Source organism: Nyctibius grandis, chromosome 4, assembly GCF_013368605.1.
Source record: "Nyctibius grandis isolate bNycGra1 chromosome 4, bNycGra1.pri, whole genome shotgun sequence".
Classification (NCBI taxonomy): Eukaryota; Metazoa; Chordata; class Aves; order Nyctibiiformes; family Nyctibiidae; genus Nyctibius; species Nyctibius grandis.
The window spans coordinates 35,557,414-35,576,647 of NC_090661.1; the positions used below are offsets into that span (position 1 = coordinate 35,557,414).

Here is a 19,234-nt window from a genome sequence, read left to right on the forward strand (position 1 = left end):
AGGTTAGTTGCAAAGTAAATGCCAAGACTGGCTGAGGCCAAAAAAAGGAGAATGAAGAGGTGGGTAGCAGGAGATGCTAACCACCTCCACAAACTACTGCCTGAGTTAAGCATTTCTCAGCCTAACGATTTCCTTTATTGTTAAGTCTACTCAGAAATACTACGTACATCAAATTTGTTAATTTCTGAATTCTACTTTGCGTGAATAAACCATGTCTGTTCCTGCTGCCAGTACATACATACATATGTGTGTATAATTATATATTTACAAAGGGATATGTGTGAATAACAGCTATACTGCTTATGCACACAGGTGTGACTGCAGCCTCCCCTATGATTTCCGTACTAACTTCTATTGGTGACAATAAATAGTCATTTTAACAAAGACAGGATGATGGGGTGTTGCTGTGTACCCTGAGTCTTTGCCAGGCGTTGCTTTCACTTGTGCCAGCCAAAGCATACAGGTATGCTACAATTACACTTTCATTTTTACTATATCAACACTGCCTCAGAATGAAAGGGATTTGCTGCTTTAGTTCTTTGATTACACAGCACATGAATGTAATGGACTTCTGCTCAGTAACGGGGACTCGCAGGCACTCCTGTCATACAAACACTACTGGTGTTCTAGTAGCATTTCAGCTAGATAACCGCGTGGCCTTTTAATTTATGAAGCGCTATGGATGTTTGAATGTAACAGTAGCTAGGGAAATCAGTCTCTTCCTTAATCTCAATAAAATTCTAAACCAAGCTTTTTGCTTTCTTTTCCCCTCAAAAGAAATTCAGCAAAGCTCTTAGTCTTTATCGAATAAAATCAAGGTTTAACTGAGTATATCTTAGAATTATTTCATTAAAACATACATTCATTTCTGATTTTGACTATTCGCATTGACATGTTATGCTACTTACCTACTACATCTTTCGTCACAGATTTTAGTTTTCAGTTTCTGGATCAGGTGATCTACTAAGTCAGATTCTAAAATTCTTTTCTCCGTCTGTCTGTCTTTCTCAAAGGATTTCACCTATGATGTAGTTCAGTGGTTCTTAAAGTTGTTAAAATGCCACATGAATAAACTTCTCAAATTTAATCAAAACCAAACTGGATTATTCACCCATTAAAGTTGAAGCAGTCAAAGGGAGGAAGCTATCATTATTACCAATCAATCACTGCCAATTAAATCTCTGATTAGATTCCCCGCCCCCCCCAACCAACTAATTTCTTCTGCATTCCCAAAGCTTAAACTAGCTTGACTACTTGTATTTAATACGTGATAATTAATTTTTTAACAGAATGGTTTATAGGTGCAAATATCATATTAATGAAAGCATATTTGGTTTTGGGCTTTTTTTTTTAGTTAAAGAATTATGTTGGAATAAGACTTGCCTTTCAATTTTCAAGAGTTAGACTCAAATGTTCAAAACTTATAATATCTGCTCCATCTTTACTGGGAAGAGATTAATCTGTAACACCACCATTCACCTCACTGGCATGTTCTTTGTTGGTTTTGCTCCAATAAAGCCACAGTTAAAAGAATGCTCTGTAATAGTCTTGTGGAAGACATTGATATATCACATTCTCATCATCAAAATCTACTTGTTCACACAGTTATTGCACAGCTATTTGCTATCTCTGTTACAATAACAAGGAGAGTAAATAACAAGTGAAAAATATTTTACTAATGCACATTGGCTAGGTAACATGGCCACACCAGATGCTGTCAAATGATTACTTTTTTTAAAGAATGAAACTTTATTCAAAGAATAATGATCTTTTTCTAATGGTCCAGAATCAAGAATATTTTAAAACTTTTAACTTCTAAAGAGGTACCAGAACCACAGGCTGCAGAGCACAGAAGGTGGTAATTCATGTTGTGACACAGTCCAGTCTTTCCATCCTAACTTTAGCTTACAGAGATGAGGAGCGTGGTTCGGACTCTGGCCGTTTGAACTACATGGATTTATGTTTTAGTTTTTGTTTTGTAACATGAAAAGCTGTCAACTGGAAAGATGACTGAGTCAACTAATTCATTTTGTAGATTAAAAGAAATCAAAGACAACAGAAACCTTTTTCCACTTAAAGACACAGATGACTCAAAGTCGAGCAACGTTTGTACTAGTTTTTGGACTTGCCTAAATAATGAGGCCAGTGAATAACAGCGTTACGGAGGGATAAAAAGCAGGCTTCTTTAGAAGAAACTTCTACTACTTAGCAACTGAAACTGTATTTACCTGAATTCCATCTACTTCAATATTTTATTGAAAATAATCATGATCTTAAAAAAAAAAGAAATGCAGAACAACAGATTATAAATATGAAATACGATTGAGCACCCTCTGGTCCCACACTTACCTTCACATGGCTTCCTTCTTTATCTGACACAAGAGCCACATACGTAATCCCAGAGCATCTGCAATATTCCTGCAGTTCTTCCTGGGACTAAAATGGGAAGAGGGAAAAGGGAATGGGACAGAAATTTGACAGATTATAAAATGATCACTTAAGTAATGAGAGTCTCATGTCCTTAATTAAAGTAACTTGATATGCAGCAGTTACACTCATCATATAAGCTTCTGAGTGAGGAAAGCTTTATTAACAAGTCCAGAAGGTGAAACTTCATTACGCATACATTTATCCACCTAATGCTCCTTAAAAATTGAAATCTAAATCTACACTAGACAGGGAGAATGCCTAGGCTCTGCAGTCCTAGTTCCCACATGGAAGGGCTAGCTGCATCTAGAAGTGCAGGGTCTAGATAACTGTAAAAATTTGCTATTTAGTGTCAATCAAACAGTTACCACCCCACTGTCTGCAGCTTTCAGTAATAGCTCAGTTTTGCATGACTGGCACTCTGTCATGAAAGCTGACTGCAGCTGGATTTCGTGTAAATCTGAGGCTGACTTACATCATTCTCGGTGCTGAGCTTACTGAAGGGCTTGCTATGCTGACTTAGCAGTGGGCTGCAGGACAGGCATTAGACAGAGGCAAAAACTATCAAATCTTCATTCCTTAAGAACTGCAAGAAGAGAACCCAGGTTGATCACAGAAAAAGCATAATGATATGGATTTTTTTCAGTTTGGAGGAACTGAAACCCTTGGAAATGTTACGGCAAAAGGTTACAAAAAAAGTCAGCCAATTAAGTGAGTGAGCTCTAAACTGTTCTGCAGCACATGACTCTGAATGGGCAACTCCACAGTGTTTCTTTTGTTAGTCATCAACTGGCATATTTAAAGGTGAACCAGACTCTCATAATCCTCAGGTAAGTGCCACCACTATTAAAAGGTACTTCAGCATTGTCATGTGACTCACTAGTCCAGTGAGGTAGTAGTGATTAAAGGTCTGCTTGGCTTCAACTGGAGAAAAAAGAGCACAACTCAGCTTGCCACTCTTTCTCCTTCCTACCATACATCTCTCCAGGGACTACATGGGGACCCTATAGCGTATCTCGTAGCTCAGTTCACTAAACTGTGTTTCTAACAGTAGAATGATGTCAATATTCCCTCTGAGCCTAATAGTCTTCAGCCATCTGGATATATTTAAAAGTTGATGCTACTTTTCTGTTCCTGACTTGCCCTTTATTAAGGATTAACTTATTAATTCAGGGATCCTACTTTCCACCCTCATTGAAAGGAAAATTTACTGCCCTCACTGGTACAAAATATGCTTCTGCTTTGAGCATCCTCACTTCAGTTAATCGGAGATAACTGGCCTCGTTTTAAATTCATTATGCAACTCTCCCTCTTGATTTCAGTAGGCCTTGGACTCCACACTCTGTAACTCAATAAAAACTAGAAAAAAATTGAAAAAGGATGGTCTCAGGCTGCACTAATCTTAAAGAACAACAATATAGTTAACACATGGAGACAGAAATTCTACCTGGGACCAGTCATACATTATTTCAGCTGGAATTCCTGCAGTCCAGAGTTTCTGAACAATATTGATAGCTCTACCCATGGACATCTGACCAACACTTACAACCAGCAGGTCACACGAGCTGACAGAAACCTGAACGGAAAGTAAAAACAAGGCGTACAATATTAGCCACAAGACCACCTTTTCCCCTTCATAAGGCAGTTAAAGTAACAAAGAAGGATAAATATACTCATGTTTTTCAAAATGCACTAAGCTGAAAAAAAAAGGAGTTAGCTCTACCTCTTTTTAGAGCCACAATCTACCTAAGCATATCTGAAAGTTGCTGAAGCGTAATCTTTTGACAAAAAGCATCTGCACAGCCTCAGCTTGCTAAGTATCCTAACTATTCTGTTCTTTCCTTTCCATTCTGCTTAGCAATGTTGATTTATTCTTATAAAGAAAAGTTAATAAAATACACATTGCACAACCAAGTGAAATTGTGTGACATTGTACAAAGTAGTAAATTTTCTTAAGTTTCCTTTGATCTCCACCTTCTATATTTTTATAAAGGGAGAAGTGGTAGAGGTGAAGTAACACTTACTAGCTAAGTATCTACAGTTGTACTCTTCCATCTGCAACAATCCACAAGCTGAGAAAAATGTCCCATTTAAAGTAAAAATAAAAGGGTATAAACCTGAAGATCCCCTCTTCCCTTAATTCTTATTTTACTAAATAACTCTGTGTAGAGAAACACAGAAGAAAACAGGTCATCTTGATGTTTGCTGTCTATTTCAGTATGGTATTATTTTGGAACACATCTGAACATCTTATTTTTTGCCCATCTGTGGCTACAATTAGGTTACTGAACTGTCAGGAGTAAACAAACAAACACCCCCACCACCCAAAAAATAGACTTACAGAATCCTCCACACTGGAAACAGCAGCAGTTATTTTATCTATAGCTATGCTGACTCCAACAGCTGAAGGAACTGGTCCTACTGTCTGCGGCCCTCTAAATTGTGGAATCTCAAAACAAGACAAAAACAAAATGGAAGACCCACATAGTTACCTTTGCAAAATGTCAAAAAGGTTTTTAATTTTTTCATGTTTTTTAAAAAAAACTAAATTCATTAAAAGAGATGAGTACATACCAGATGATCGTATCTGCCCCCTGCAGCAAGAATTTCAGGCACAGTTCTTTGTCTTCTTTTGATGTATGCTATAAACTGAAAGATAATACCATTGTGCTGCTGTATTTTGTAAACTAGTCCCAGATTTATAGAAACCTGTAAAATAAAAATGAGTATGTGTATAAGACCTGTACCAATATTACCAGTTAATATAATTAATTTCCTATTAGCATTATGGATTGAAAACACTGTTCTCACATAAGGAAGACATATGGAAACACTCCTTGTCTCCAAAAATTTAAGATACAATTAAAAATAAGGAAATGGCATGCTGTAATCTTAAAGCATGCCAAGAGACCTATAGCACCAAACCCAATCAGCAAGCCTCAAGGAAGGTGGAAGAGGAGAGGCCGTTAGTAGTAATCAGCTTTCTGTATTTTTTAAATATTCATAGTTGGTTTCAAAATTTAAAATTCCTTCAAGATCTAGGTAATGCCTTCAATCTTGGCTGAAAAAAAAAAACCTGTGTGTGTCAGACAGAAATTAAGCTATACACTTCTGACTGGAAGAGGTCTTACTCTTCTAATTTGTCTTTTAAAAAAATAAAAAAAAAAAATATCAATGCCATTATTATTACTTGCCATCAGAAGACACTTTGTTGTGTTTTTTCTATTCTAAAATGTCATTACTTTGTTTCCTGGCAAATTACAAGGCCCAGCAGCCTATAAATCCATTAATTTATAGAAGACTTTTTTACAAACCTGAAGTTTTATTCCAAGTTGCTTTAACAGACCAATGATTTCCTCTAAATCCTTCATGCCATGCTTCAACAGCTGAGTCACACCTGGCTTTTGTTTTATCATTGTGTTTAAAAATGGAAAAACATTACTTGCTTCTCCCTTCTGCTCAATGAATCTGTAGAGTCGAGAAAGCTAAAACCAAAAATCAAATAAAAAACATATGTAGCACTACTGACAGCGCCCATAATAGGTCACATCTAAAAAAAGGAAAAATATTTGACTTGGTGTGAGTAAAATATCTGCCTTTTTTGCTTGTTTTGCCCAGCAGCCTGTTTCTACCTAGTGAGCTGAGGAAAGGAATGGACAGGCACAACTCTCATCAGGGTGTCCAGAAGTTAACTGGACTCAACTCTTTATGCACATTCATCAACATTTGCAGACATTTTTTTTTTTTAAGTTTCTCTCAGTTTGTTTTACTAAATAACCACTGTATGGTATTCCATTTACCCTTTAATTGTTTCCACAGTCTGAAAAATATGTTTAAAAGAAGAAAGAAACATGGACAGTTGCAACACTGACTTCCAGAGAGAACAGAGAACAAAATCAGACCACTTCCAAAAAGACTGACCTATTTTGAACAGCAGATGTAACAGTTTATTTTTCTTACTCTAGTTGATTAAATTGCAAAGTAAATAAAATATTACTGACTCATGGCAAGTTACAGGGAAACTAACATTGAATTAAAATTACTTACACTATTTGATGTGAGAGAAAGATTACAGAATTTGGCTTCTACTTCTCTTTTAGTTAGCTTTTCAGTCTACAAGAGAAACAGATTCAAACATATTCAACAACTGAGTTACCAAAAGAAATACTATTGCTGAGAAGAATTAAAACACAACTTTCCAATACCTTTAATTAAAGGTTGCATTTACAAACTGCAATAATACTGTAAAAGAACAAAACCAATAAATAACACATTTTCCGCCTATCTTGTAGTGAGGCCATATTCAGCTTGGTTTCAAGAAGCAACAAAAAGTATAAAAATACCAACTTTGTTGAAAAGCACTTCTGCATAAATACTGAAATGCTTATGTAAATTAATAAATTGGGAAAAAAAGAATAAAATGAAAGGAAATAAAAAAGGCATTTTGTTGAGAATTAAACACTCCTTAATTATTCAAATGAATTTCATCTATTTTCTCTGCCTATAAGGTAGAAAAGATCAACATGATATTAAGATACAAGTTTTTCTTGAATAGCCAACCAGTTCTTAATTATACAGGTGAATAATTCTCTCATAAATACACATTTAAAAATCACCTTAAAACATCCCAATCCAGAAATAACAAAAAAGTAATTAAGTTTACAGCCTAAAGATAGCCAGCCTTTTTATGTATCAACAGGATAATCCTTGTTATGCTGGCAATGCACTGTTACTAATTTTTAGAGATAGCTCCACAAAATAAGATACTCTACAGTAATGATTACAGAGATTAGGTTAATAACTAATATCTTACCACAGCATCATAGAGAATGATGTAAACTTGATTAAGTTTATCCTCTGGTATCCCACAGTGCAGAAGTATAGCTTTCAGTAAGGCAGTGTGGTTCAAGTAAATACTGTAATTTCTTTCCTAACAAACGGTAAAGAAAAGAGGAAGGAAGAAAGAAAGAAAAAGAGGGGGGAAAAAAGTTTTACTTGCACTCCATTTTGCTTAAAAAAAAAAAAAAAAAAGGTTTCCTAAACTTGTAATAATAGTTGAAAACTAACTTCAGACCTCTTCTTCCACCACCTTACCTTCCATCTAGAACTAAAAATGGCAAGGCTTGTCCCATTCTACAATAATCACTTGCCCGACAGAAGACAGATGTTATTTCAATGACACTGTAAGGATTCAATTAGTATTTCCTTTGCACACAAAGCTATGCTTCATTTTAAGTTTACCTATGAAACATATTTTTGATTTAAATGACAGTGTTCTATAACTGCTTATCAATAAAATGTGAAAACAGTTCTGTACTTCTTAAGGTTAAAGGAACTATCCTTTTTAAGCACATTAGACTAAACATTTACTTAGATTAAAATTTTAGGATGGAAAAGAGAGCAAAAGGGATGATTAAGAGAATCTACCTGTAGCACTGAAAACTCTTGAATGATTTCTGAAATAGCATAAATTGTTTCTGCTATAGGCAAAAAGCTATTTCCAGTAGATGTAATAATGTCAAATGCACATTCTAGGAGCTCTTTGGGATGACAGCGGTCTAACTTCCGAGGTCTGAAAACTCGCTCTATACAGTATCTAAAGGAAACATTGAAGAACGAATCAGCAACTTCAGTGGACACTGTCATAAAGCATGGCATCTGTGCAGAACTTCATCTCTATGTCCCTTACCTTTTCAAGTTCGATATGTTATTTCTAGCCACAAATCTTGCAAAAGGAATCTGAAAAATAAAATACATGAAAGTTCTTGAAACAAAACATTCAGTCTGACTACTCTGAAAGTGGGTATGAATTACTCCTGTGCAGTAACACTTGTAACTCTCACATCTGTAATAATGCTTTATTTGCCCTAGCCAGGTAATATTAATCTAATCATCCTTGCTGTAAATTTTGAATAAAAACATCCCACCCCACAAGTTCCTAGAAGAGCCTGGAGAAGGACACAAGGACCTTTCTTAATTACCCTAACGCATGCAAAATGCATCATAAATTGACTATGAGCCTACTAAAATATACAAACAGGTATTTTGCTGTTTACATAAATATACAAAGGAGTATTTTTTAATAAATTTTTGGTCAACACATTTTCTAAAACAAGTAATTCCAACAGAAAGATCAGTTTTGTAGATCCTGCACAAATCCTTAACTGTGAATCATATGGTAAAGCTTGATGTTATAAATGCAACGGAACGGTGAGTTAAACTGACCTTAAATTAATGAAATGGAATATAAAAAGTCATGTTCTTTAACTGTCAATAATAAACAAAAAATACAGAACTTAAAGCATTTAGGTGTTAAATTAAATGCAAGGTAATTAACTAGGCCAACATTGCATATAATTGGGTAGTAGTGACAGAGAAACCCCAGACAGTAAAATTTCAACTGTGCAAAGAGCAATTCCTCTCAAGAGCAGAATGATCCTTGACAACATCTGTTTTGAGGAACATAAAACTGGGCAGCCGGTTACCTACATTCTCTATAAGGACTTATAAATAAGAAAGGGAAGGGAATATTAGAATTTTCACAAGTCATTGGAAGTCTTATCTCTTATTATGTGAAAGAAAAAAAAAACACAACAAAAAAACCCAGCAGTGACATCTATCACATTTATAATACGGCATTATTTTCACTTTTGTTAACAACAAAAAAAAAAAAAAGAGGAAGGAAATTTAAAAAAAAAAAAAAAAAGAAAAGAGAGAGAAAAGTCAGGTATATTTCTTTCCTATGTGGTCAGGGCTCCAGCTGTCAAGACCAGGTGTACAGCACTAAGGAATACAAGAACAGACACTGAAAGATACACTGCTTCAGCAGTCAGAAGTACAAGCCTAAAGCAAATTTGTGACTACTGAATCAAAGGTATCTACAAACACCACAGCACTCGTCAAACCCAGCTTTGCCTGCAGAGATACTACTTACTCTGAGGTCATAAGGAAGCATTACCAGCATCCCACTGTGATCCATGAAATATGAAGCTTCATTATGTTCATATAGTTTTTTATTTCTGGGCATTAGCAGTGGAGTATGCAGCTTGATGGCTCCTGCACAAAATCAGTAAAATACTATTATCTCCCATTTCAGAAGTAGCATCTGCTTTTTACAAGCTCATAAACAACCTTGCAGGGTATGATATCTCAACCAATATCTTTTAAAAATGACATTATTTTAAGTGTCCTTAATAGACTTTCCTCTTCCACCGTTTAAAGAAAGCCATCAAACAAACTTTGATGTTCTATCTTGCACACTTCTTGGGCTCAGCAGTCAATCCACAGAGAAACAGAGAACTGCCAGTTCCACAGCCCCAGCAGAATCCTCACCTTGCCCTCCCTCTTTAAACACCACCCTTCACAAAAGCAGGCATACGAAACAGATGAGAAACTCTACAGATAGCAGTAGTACTGTTTGGGTCTAGAGGCACTTCCATAGGCAACAAAAACTGTTCAGGCATATTGCATCTGTGTCTCAAAAACATACTAGAAGTGTTTATGGTTCACTTTAAAACCTTATAAATACCACTTTTTGCCGGTTATATTTTGCAACCATCTATCTGTATAAATCCAATCTTCATTGAAACCTTACTATTAACAACAATATCACTAATTATTGAAAAATACTTTCGTCTTTTAAATTCTCTACTAATTCTAAAACAGCTATTTTATTATAGAAGCTTTACTCATGTCTTCAATTAGATTTCAACATAAGCATTTATATCAGGAAAAAAAAGCAGCCCCAAAAACAAAGAAATGCTTCTCACCATTACAGATGGCAGATACAATCTAATGGGAAAAATACGTATCCAAAAAACCCCATTTTTTTTCCAAAAGAATGAAAACATTTCAATCTCTAAAATGCTGACACTTTCCAAAGTCTGTCAAGCTTTAAATGGGGGGGAATTAACTTCTCCCTACTTGACTCTCATCTATCTAGTCTTTCCCTTACATTTCATGCTGAAAGAGATACAACTATAAGTTTCTAATGCTTAGTTTTATTAAACTCAAATATTTGTTGATGAACGATTAAATAAACAAAGCTGTATTCTAGCTATGGTGCTGGTATTTGAGCAACCTGGTCTAGTGGAAGGTGTCCCTGCTCATGGCAGGGGGGTTGGAACTAGATGATCTTTAAGGTCCCTTCCAGCCCAAACTGTTCTATGATTCTGTGACTTTGCATTTCTCAGTTTCTCATTCTTTTGTATTGCCAAACCCTGATCATGCTTAATCAGATTATCACAGAATCACAGAATCAATCAGGTTGGAAGAGACCTCTGGGATCATCGAGTCCAACCATTGCCCTGACACCACCATGTCAACTAGACCATGGCACTAAGTGCCATGTCCAGACTTTTCTTAAATACCTCCAGAGATGGTGACTCCACCACCTCCCTGGGCAGCCCATTCCAATGTCTAACGACCCTTTATATAACAATATATTAGGAAATCTCCGAGTTTCTATTTTAAAAAATCTATTTTTATATAAAATAATATCATGAATGCCTATAAAACAATACCATTTATAACATTTCAAATGTGATAGCGCGTGCATAAATTTTCTTCCTCTCTTAAAAACTAATTTTAAGCAAATACTATTAAATGACTAGATAGAGTCCTGGAAAGAAAAACCATCAAAGACTGTTATGCACCATGACACCAGCACTGGCTCAGGAAGTTCCTGAACAGCAAACCATTGCTAAGAGCAGTACCACTGAAAGTAGCACTATACACTTGCTCTATTTCCACACTCTTGAGGCCATTCCCATTCTCGCTAGGTTCAGAGAAAGGTTACTGTGCTACATGAATGCTTTGTCTTTCACTACAGAGCTAGCCTTATATTTGCATCTAGATTTTACGTAACACTCCCTACCTCTAAAAGCTCATACAGACTTATCAGCACACCAAATACATTCGAAGAGAGAATTAAGATTTTTCAATGTTCTTTCCATAGAAGATTTAAATCATTCATGTTTGAAGTTAACGGCTATTACTGCGATGCCAAATTACAGCAAGAAACAATGTAAAACTTCAAATGATATGCAACTACTGAACATACTTTCTGACTCATATGATAGCAGTAAAACCAATCCATTCACTTAAATCCATTCAATCACGAAAAAGGAAATGAACGATTTCTGTAAACACACCCACCGTGTCTTTTAAATATCCGGCTGACAATCTCACATACATGCTGCTGTATCTTGGCTGCCCAAATAGAAAAACTACCCTGAAACCATCACAAATAAAAAGTACATATATAATTCACATGCCGTGAACACTCCATGTAATATAGGCAACAAGCATTCCAATATCTCGTCCTATTATAATAAGTTGTAATGCTTACATAATAAAAAACAGCTACAGCAATACAAAGCATTATTGTACTGTGTTACCTTGCATTTCTTTAGATTCAGAAAGATGTAAGAGTTGAGAAACTGAGGATTACCTGATTGCCACGATTAGAAAGGGAAGAAAACAATCAGAGGCAACACATTCTGTTGGCAATCAGATGCAAGTACCATTAGTTTGACTGATATTCAGAGTAAAGAAAGTAATCATTGGGACAGAAGCTTAAAGCTTTAGCTGCTACAATCAAACACTCGTTTCGTCACCGAAGAATGAACGTAAGGTTCAAACGGGAAGTGGTTATTCAAGCCCACATAGTACAGATTTGTAGCTTTAAATGGGAACTAATGTGAAGGTTAATCTTATGAGGTAATGCAATTCTCTCAAACACGGTTTGAGTTTACCCATAGATTTTTTTTTAAATCCAACACAGGAAAAAAACCCTACGCATCCCCTAAACACCTACAAACCTTCAGCATATCACTGTCATAGGTATAGTCTATCGCTGGAGATATACGCTGTGAAAATATATGACTCATCATAGTCCGGTAGGCCTTTCCATCCACGTTTGCTAAGGTATGGTGGAGTACTTCATGGAGTTCAGACTCTTCCATTTGTGGTGGTGGAAGATGTTCACTTTTCAACAGCTCCACAGCTGTTGGTCGTGCTGCAGGATCATGGTTCAAGAGCCATGTAATAACTGCTCTCTACAAATTAAATTAAATTTTTATAGTTTAGAAAAATTGTATATATTAGCAGTATTTACAAGAAACTTCTTAGACACGACACATTAATAAAAATATTATGAGGCTCTAAGAAAAAAGAAAGTAGGATCTGAATCTTTGGGGTGGATATTCTTTGCTTATTAAATTTTAAATATCTTTTATTGTGTTATTAGCTAAATAAAATTTAGTAAAACGCAAAAATTTTTAGACCTGTATCTCTTGGGATGACAAAATATGCAGTATCCTTTGTTGTTCTATGTTATGCTAGCTCTGGCATCTCTTTATTAACAAAGTTAAAAGAAGACAATCATATGCATGACAACAAAGATCTGAGAGTTATAGATCTTATAGAAGGGGGAATCTTCCTGGCATATTTCAGTAAACTGTACAAGATGGAAATATTTTTATGGTACTAGTAACAGGCAGATTGCTGTTCCACAGGCATAACAGACAAAAAGCTAATGCTAATGGTCAACGAAAGAGTCCACTAGCACAAGGGAAAAAATTATCTAGATGGTCCAGAAAAGATTACACTGCTCCTTATCACTTAATTTCTCTGCCATGGAAGCACCCAGAACAGCTCTTGGCAGGTCTTTTCAAACTCAGAGCAGTCAATTTAGCTTGCACACCTCTTTCTGTTCTGTGACACAGATTTCTTTCAAAAGTTTAAGTTAAGGGTTAAACAATGTAACTGCCATTTGTCTGAGACTAAAAAAAAAAATAAAAATTGTCCCTCAGAGCTTAAAAGCTATGCCAATGAACTCTGCACTTCTTTATGACTGTGCTCAGGGAATTTTGTGGGTAAGTATATTTCCTTGTCAACCTAGCATATTCTTCTGAGATTTTTTTTTTTCCTCACTTTGTTCTAATGTCATGTAATAAGGACTTGGCAGAAATTGCTAATTTAAAATTAAGTGGGAAAAATAATAATTAACGTTTCTTGACAGGGAATACCTAATAGTTAAAATGTCTTCAAAATTACCTGCTTTGCATGCTTGACTTCATCAAAGTCTTTAGGAAATACAATAGTGGGCTATAAAAACAAAACAAAAGCAACATTTGAATTGTAACAGGCAGTCCAGCTTGCTCAGGCTGTCTTATTCTTAAGTTTTACATATTTAAATAGAGAAACAAAGCATTTTTATTCCCCATGGTGGGGGGAGCAAACAGAAAAAAAAAAAACACATGACAAATTTAGTTTGAAGAGGTAACAGGAAAAAGAATGTCACTGAAATGCTTTCATGATGTTTTGTAAAATGAAGATACAATCCATAATCACAGGCATTTATCAACTACAAATACCAACTAGTTCCTGAAAGAGACCCACTGGATCTAAACCGGGGTGTACTAAAGCCGTGATGTCTTTAACTAAGTTTACACCTCTAATGTTCTGCACTATAAAAATTAATTTCGCAGACAGAACACTGACTGATGGTAATGCCATTAGGAAATCCACAGTGCATTAAGGGAATATCAGTACCAGCTGTGATTTTATTCTTCACTTTTCATTGTATATCTTATAAACTTTTTTTTAAAGCACTCCTTGTGGAAACATTTTTGCTATGTTTTGCATTCTTTTACTTCTCTTAAACCATCTGATGTGCAGAATTAGTTATCTTCTATATCTGTATACTCACCAGTCTCAGCTGACCAAGAACGAAGATCCGTTCTGATGCAGTACTCATGGGATGGTAAGACATTTCAAAGAATATTATACCCAGACTGAACAGGTCCACTTTCTAAGGAAGAAAAAAATGGAAACTTAAATACCTGTGAATTGTCTGCAGAAGATGATAGCAGAGAAATAATGTTCTGGTTAAATTTCACAGTATATTACAGCTGGAGAGAGGGGTGGGCTTTTTGTGGTTTTGTTTTGGGGTTTTTTTTGGGGGGGTGTGGTTTGGTTTTTTTTGGTTTTGTTTGGGTTTTTTTTGTTAAATGACAATTCATTCAGATTTGGTTGACTTCAATGCCTTTTATCATCACAGCACTGCCACGACGTAAACTCCCTTCCACTTCGAAAACATTCTTGCTTTGAAATTCAGCTCATCTCTGCATATAAACAGGATCCTCTTTGATGAAAAAATGCACCCTCACCTCCCAAAATCACAGTCTAGGAATCAAGGAGAGCAATATATACTTCTGATGATATTTTACCTTAACTAAAGACTGTACAATTTCTATCCTATTTATTTATAAAGGTCCTCCAGGATTATCTGCTTTCAACTTAAGTTGCTTGCACCTAAGTCTTGGTCACAGCACACGCAGAAAAACTGACTTGCCCACATCCTTCTACTCTTGGTCTCCTCTCAGATGAATATTTCTTGTTCCCTTGCTTGGCATAACAGTCCCACTACACCCTGTTCTACCTTGAATTCACCTTTGTTGAGCAGGAATGACCTAAATTGTACCTGGTACCTCAGATTCCATGACTTTTTATTAAGTCTACTTAATCATACCTGATTGTATGTAGACTTAGTGCTTCCTTGGACCTCTGGGCTGACATACAGTGCAGTGCCAACCATCCCTGTCAAATTACCTATGTGGTAAAAGACGAGAGTACTAGTTTCAAGAAAGTGGGAGAGAAATTCAGCATCAAAGTCAAGAAAAGAATTCACTCATCTTCTGTCCTCATTTCTTCTAGATTGGAATGCAGTCCTTATTGAGAGAGACTCAGCTGAGAACGGTTTGCAAAACAGACAGTTCTTACCTTCACGTGTCAAGTATCTATCTATAGTATCTAAACTTATCTATTGCTTTACAGAATTGTAGTAGGTCATCACACAAATGATACAACTAAATTTCACTTCCATTACACTCCTCTTAAGACACAAAACGTACTGAAGTTTTCTCAAAACACAAAATTCAGTCTGTTACAGAAGATGTCAAGAAAACCCAACCAAACAAAAATATCTGAAGACTTGGAATTGTCCTGTACAGGCAAGAAAACAGAAGTGCAGATGGAACAGATATACAGGATCTTTATACACGTCACCATGAGAAAAGCACTTATCTATGACAGAAGGTTAGCAGTAGAAGCAAATTCATTTTTAGACAGTCAAAACTGCCAGATTATATGTAACATGTCTACCCAAAAGTTGGTGGTTGGGTTTTTTCCCCCCAGTAAAAAAAGGTTTTATTTTCAAAGAATGAATGGAAGTTCTAACAGAGTATACAAGAGGGCAGAATACAAGTGTTTGCTTAAAAAAGCAAGCTACTATGTAAACTAACCTGATGGGTCAGACATAGCAGAACTATCAGAATGATTTTCTTCTTGTTTAGAGACCACCTGAAATCAGGAAAACAAACATATTGTAAATGGCACTTGAAATGCTTCTGTTGGCTTTTCTTTCATTCACTTTCAGCTGTACTTACTGCATTTGCTGGATGATCTGTAGCTAAACCAAAATCACCAATTTTGACATGATCATCTGAATCTAAAAAAATGTTCACAGGTTTCAAGTCTCTGTGGATCATTCCCTGTTACAGCAGAAGAACAAAAAAAGACCCACAGAATATTAAACAATAAACATAATTCAAAATAGAAGTCTCTTTATAACAGACTGGAAAATCGTATTACATACTTTTATTACAGTGGGAAATCTACTGCATTAAGTTATTGATGATTAATTTTCAAGTAAGACTATAGTGTGTAGCCCAGAAGCTAGAAACAATTTTCAGTGCTACCAGAAATCTAACAAAACGTTTTTAAAGGTGGTCAAATTTTTGTGACAAAGGGAAAAATCTGAAGTGGTTCATTATAAAATTCACGTTTATGATAAAATATTCTAAAACCCTAGAAGAGATTAACAATGGAAAGGGCAAGGAATGAACCTTGCTAATAAGTGCCCAAAAATGAACAGAATATGAAGAAACCCACACCGAAAGAGGCATAACATAGATACTATGAACAGGTCATGTCTGTCATGTTTACTGACCTTTTCATGGATGTAAGCTAACCCATCTAAAATTTCTCGGAAAAGCCTCCAAAGCCTACTGGTGTCTTCATATAATCCTTGGTCAATAGTATCCCTTAATGTGCTCTTTTCACAGTACTCCATCTTCAGTTGTGCACACGCAGGGGACAACGGGAAGAAAAAGCAGTTTTGTCAAGAAAAGAGACCATCAGAAACTTGTGTCTGTGTGCGTATTAATGCCTGGCTCTGTAACACACAGTTCAGGAGCAAACAGTATCACCAAAACACTCAGCTGTGTGGAATTTCCCCGAGAGCGGTCTTTTAGCTAGAAAACATGCATTCACTTATGGGTCCTATCCCATTTTCTGGGACAATGGTATGAGCTTGTAGAGGAGTATATTCTCTTAACATGAATATTCAAAACAAGGTGAAACCAGCAAAACCATAATGTATGTTTAAGCCACACTTTAAAGCATCTCTGGCTTTATTTTACCTGGCGTCTTAACTGCTTATATTATGAACTTAACACACGCAAACAAGCTTACTAAAATCTAATTCCATCTAAATGTATCTTCCTTCCAGACAAGCTCTAGCATTAAGTGCGTTATAAAAAATTGCACATCACCACAGAACAGGTAGCTATTATAGTTGACTTCTCCCAGAAACAGTCTAACTCCTAACACAAAGTAGATGTCAGTAGTAAAGCCTGAAGTTGCAAACCTGCAGGAATTTTATTTTGTGCTTACTATTAGAGCTATACAATGGCTTTGCAGATGATTGTTTTCTGTTAAAAGAAAGCGCATACACAATACAACACCTTTGATGAGCATGAGGAAGTTTTCACATCTGTGAAATACAACTTCATCTCTGGAAGTTAACACAGTACCCTCCAGCTCCACATTGGGAATTAACACCATAACCAAACTCAAGAACACCAGCTACAGTGTCAGGGGGTTGGGACAGATATTCTAAACAAATAACAAGCACAAGGCAAAACAATGCTTTGGCAGCCACGGACTCAAAAAGGTTGGTTGGTTGGGTTGTTCTAAGGTTAGGTCAGGAGCTGCCAACTTTTACTTGTACACAAGCAACAACAGTGATCCCATTACACACTATGGCACTACAAAACTTTGCTCTCTCCAGGCACAACTGAAGACCCTCAGAAGGTATAACAAGCCATGTGTGCTGCAGAGTGCTTTCCACCAGCCACGCCTTTCAGAAAACCAGTCTATTAGAAAAACAGCATTGAACTTAGTTTCATTTGTATTTCTTAAAGCTCATTACTTTTCTCATGAAAACCAGCAATTAATCTCTGCAGGTTGGAATATACAGTATCCTTTTATCTGAAAATGCAAGCACGTTTCTACCTGAATGTACAGGTAATGCACTGTCTGAATGACTGGTGTCCTGTCTTCTTCTCCATGGCTATTCTTTTCATTGCCTTCTTCATCCTTTACCACAATAAAAGTAACAGAACAGTTAGCTACAGGAAGCTGTCCAGAGTTTTTTTATGCATAGTACTATTTTTTAATGGCTGGAACACATTGATGAGAACTCACCTTCTACGGCTAAGTTTTAATAACAGCAAAATAATATATTGACATTTTTGTAATGCCACTGCTTCTACATAAACTAGAAAAACAGGTGTGACCCAACTCTCATTTTCAAAGTGAGAACAAGTAACATTTTGCCATCGTTAGACACTGGAGGAAAAACATTTCAGAAGATCCGGATGAAACCTAAATCTCAAAGTGTGTCACGTTTAAAAAAAAAAATTGAAATTAAAATATACAAAGCATACTTAATACCATTAATAATGCAACCCTTGCCCCAACCAACAATTTTTGATATAGTGGAAAAAAATACACTGCCACATTATTAAATTATATATTGAAAGCTTTTTCATGCCAATGTACATTACAACAGAAAGGAGATGAAGCTTTAATAAGAGCATTTTACAGATCATCAGGACTGGCAGTGACAGATTCTAGATGATGTAGCAAATTGTGCATTAGCTTTCTAGTGATACAGTGCACTGACTGTTCACAGCAAGTGCTGTGATACAAAATCTTAAAATTAAATCTTAAACAAAACCCTTACACATTATTCTGACTTCCCGTCTCTTTTTGACTGCTAACAACATGTATTGTTACCACTTTCAAAAAGTGGTGAGTATGAGCAAACATGTTGGTTTATATCATCTAAAAGCAGAACAGAATTTCAACTTTCAGATGATGTAAGGCAATCCATATGGTTAACTGATAACTGATGTACATATTGAAGCGTTAAACTTGCAATAAGCAGGTTCATGACTATAAAAGTGCAACTCACATTTAGCTCAATGAACACTATGGGGAACAGAATCTGGATTAGCTGCATCAGACTGATTTCAATGGAGTGCAGCTCGCGATGACGCAACATTTACTCTGATGCAACATAACTTCATATGGTTCTGTACTTACACCAGAAGTGAAACAAAACTTCCCAACTGACTTGTTTGCTTGTCAAAGACTATTTCATGATCTTTTCATTTTCACTAGGTTTATCTTTATACTTACTGGTGTATGACCTTTACTGTTTTCATCCTCATTATCAAACATTATTTCACTTTCAGAATCTGTGGTTGGCCTGTTTAAAGAAGAGAAAGGAAAAAACCCCAAAGTTTTGGTTTTCCTTAAGTAAGAATATATTCCATATAATACAATACCAAGAAATATTTACTAAGAAATCTTGAAACTATTTGTGGAAAAAAAGAAAATCTAAGCTTCTGTTGAAGATGTTCTGCATGCCTTAAACAAAAAAGCAAACCAAAAC

General features: G+C 35.8%; 1 protein-coding gene across 2 annotated transcripts in view; it reads right to left on the reverse strand.

The window, feature by feature from the left end:
- The window catches only part of EIF2AK4 (eukaryotic translation initiation factor 2 alpha kinase 4), a 40,016-nt gene that overhangs the window by 5,918 nt on the left and 14,864 nt on the right, over window positions 1-19,234 (reverse strand). For both annotated transcript variants that reach the window (XM_068400048.1, XM_068400049.1), the window contains exons 13-33: window positions 18,979-19,048; window positions 17,788-17,871; window positions 16,442-16,564; window positions 15,879-15,983; window positions 15,735-15,792; window positions 14,963-15,042; window positions 14,141-14,242; window positions 13,486-13,536; window positions 12,249-12,485; window positions 11,584-11,659; window positions 9,362-9,483; window positions 8,117-8,166; window positions 7,855-8,023; window positions 7,241-7,357; window positions 6,475-6,540; window positions 5,742-5,912; window positions 5,002-5,136; window positions 4,769-4,876; window positions 3,875-4,003; window positions 2,350-2,436; window positions 909-1,021 (exon numbers count right to left, since the gene is read on the reverse strand). In XM_068400048.1, the coding sequence (XP_068256149.1) occupies window positions 909-1,021; window positions 2,350-2,436; window positions 3,875-4,003; window positions 4,769-4,876; window positions 5,002-5,136; window positions 5,742-5,912; window positions 6,475-6,540; window positions 7,241-7,357; window positions 7,855-8,023; window positions 8,117-8,166; window positions 9,362-9,483; window positions 11,584-11,659; window positions 12,249-12,485; window positions 13,486-13,536; window positions 14,141-14,242; window positions 14,963-15,042; window positions 15,735-15,792; window positions 15,879-15,983; window positions 16,442-16,564; window positions 17,788-17,871; window positions 18,979-19,048 (2,253 nt within the window). The remainder of the gene's footprint in view (window positions 1-908; window positions 1,022-2,349; window positions 2,437-3,874; window positions 4,004-4,768; window positions 4,877-5,001; window positions 5,137-5,741; window positions 5,913-6,474; window positions 6,541-7,240; window positions 7,358-7,854; window positions 8,024-8,116; window positions 8,167-9,361; window positions 9,484-11,583; window positions 11,660-12,248; window positions 12,486-13,485; window positions 13,537-14,140; window positions 14,243-14,962; window positions 15,043-15,734; window positions 15,793-15,878; window positions 15,984-16,441; window positions 16,565-17,787; window positions 17,872-18,978; window positions 19,049-19,234) is intronic.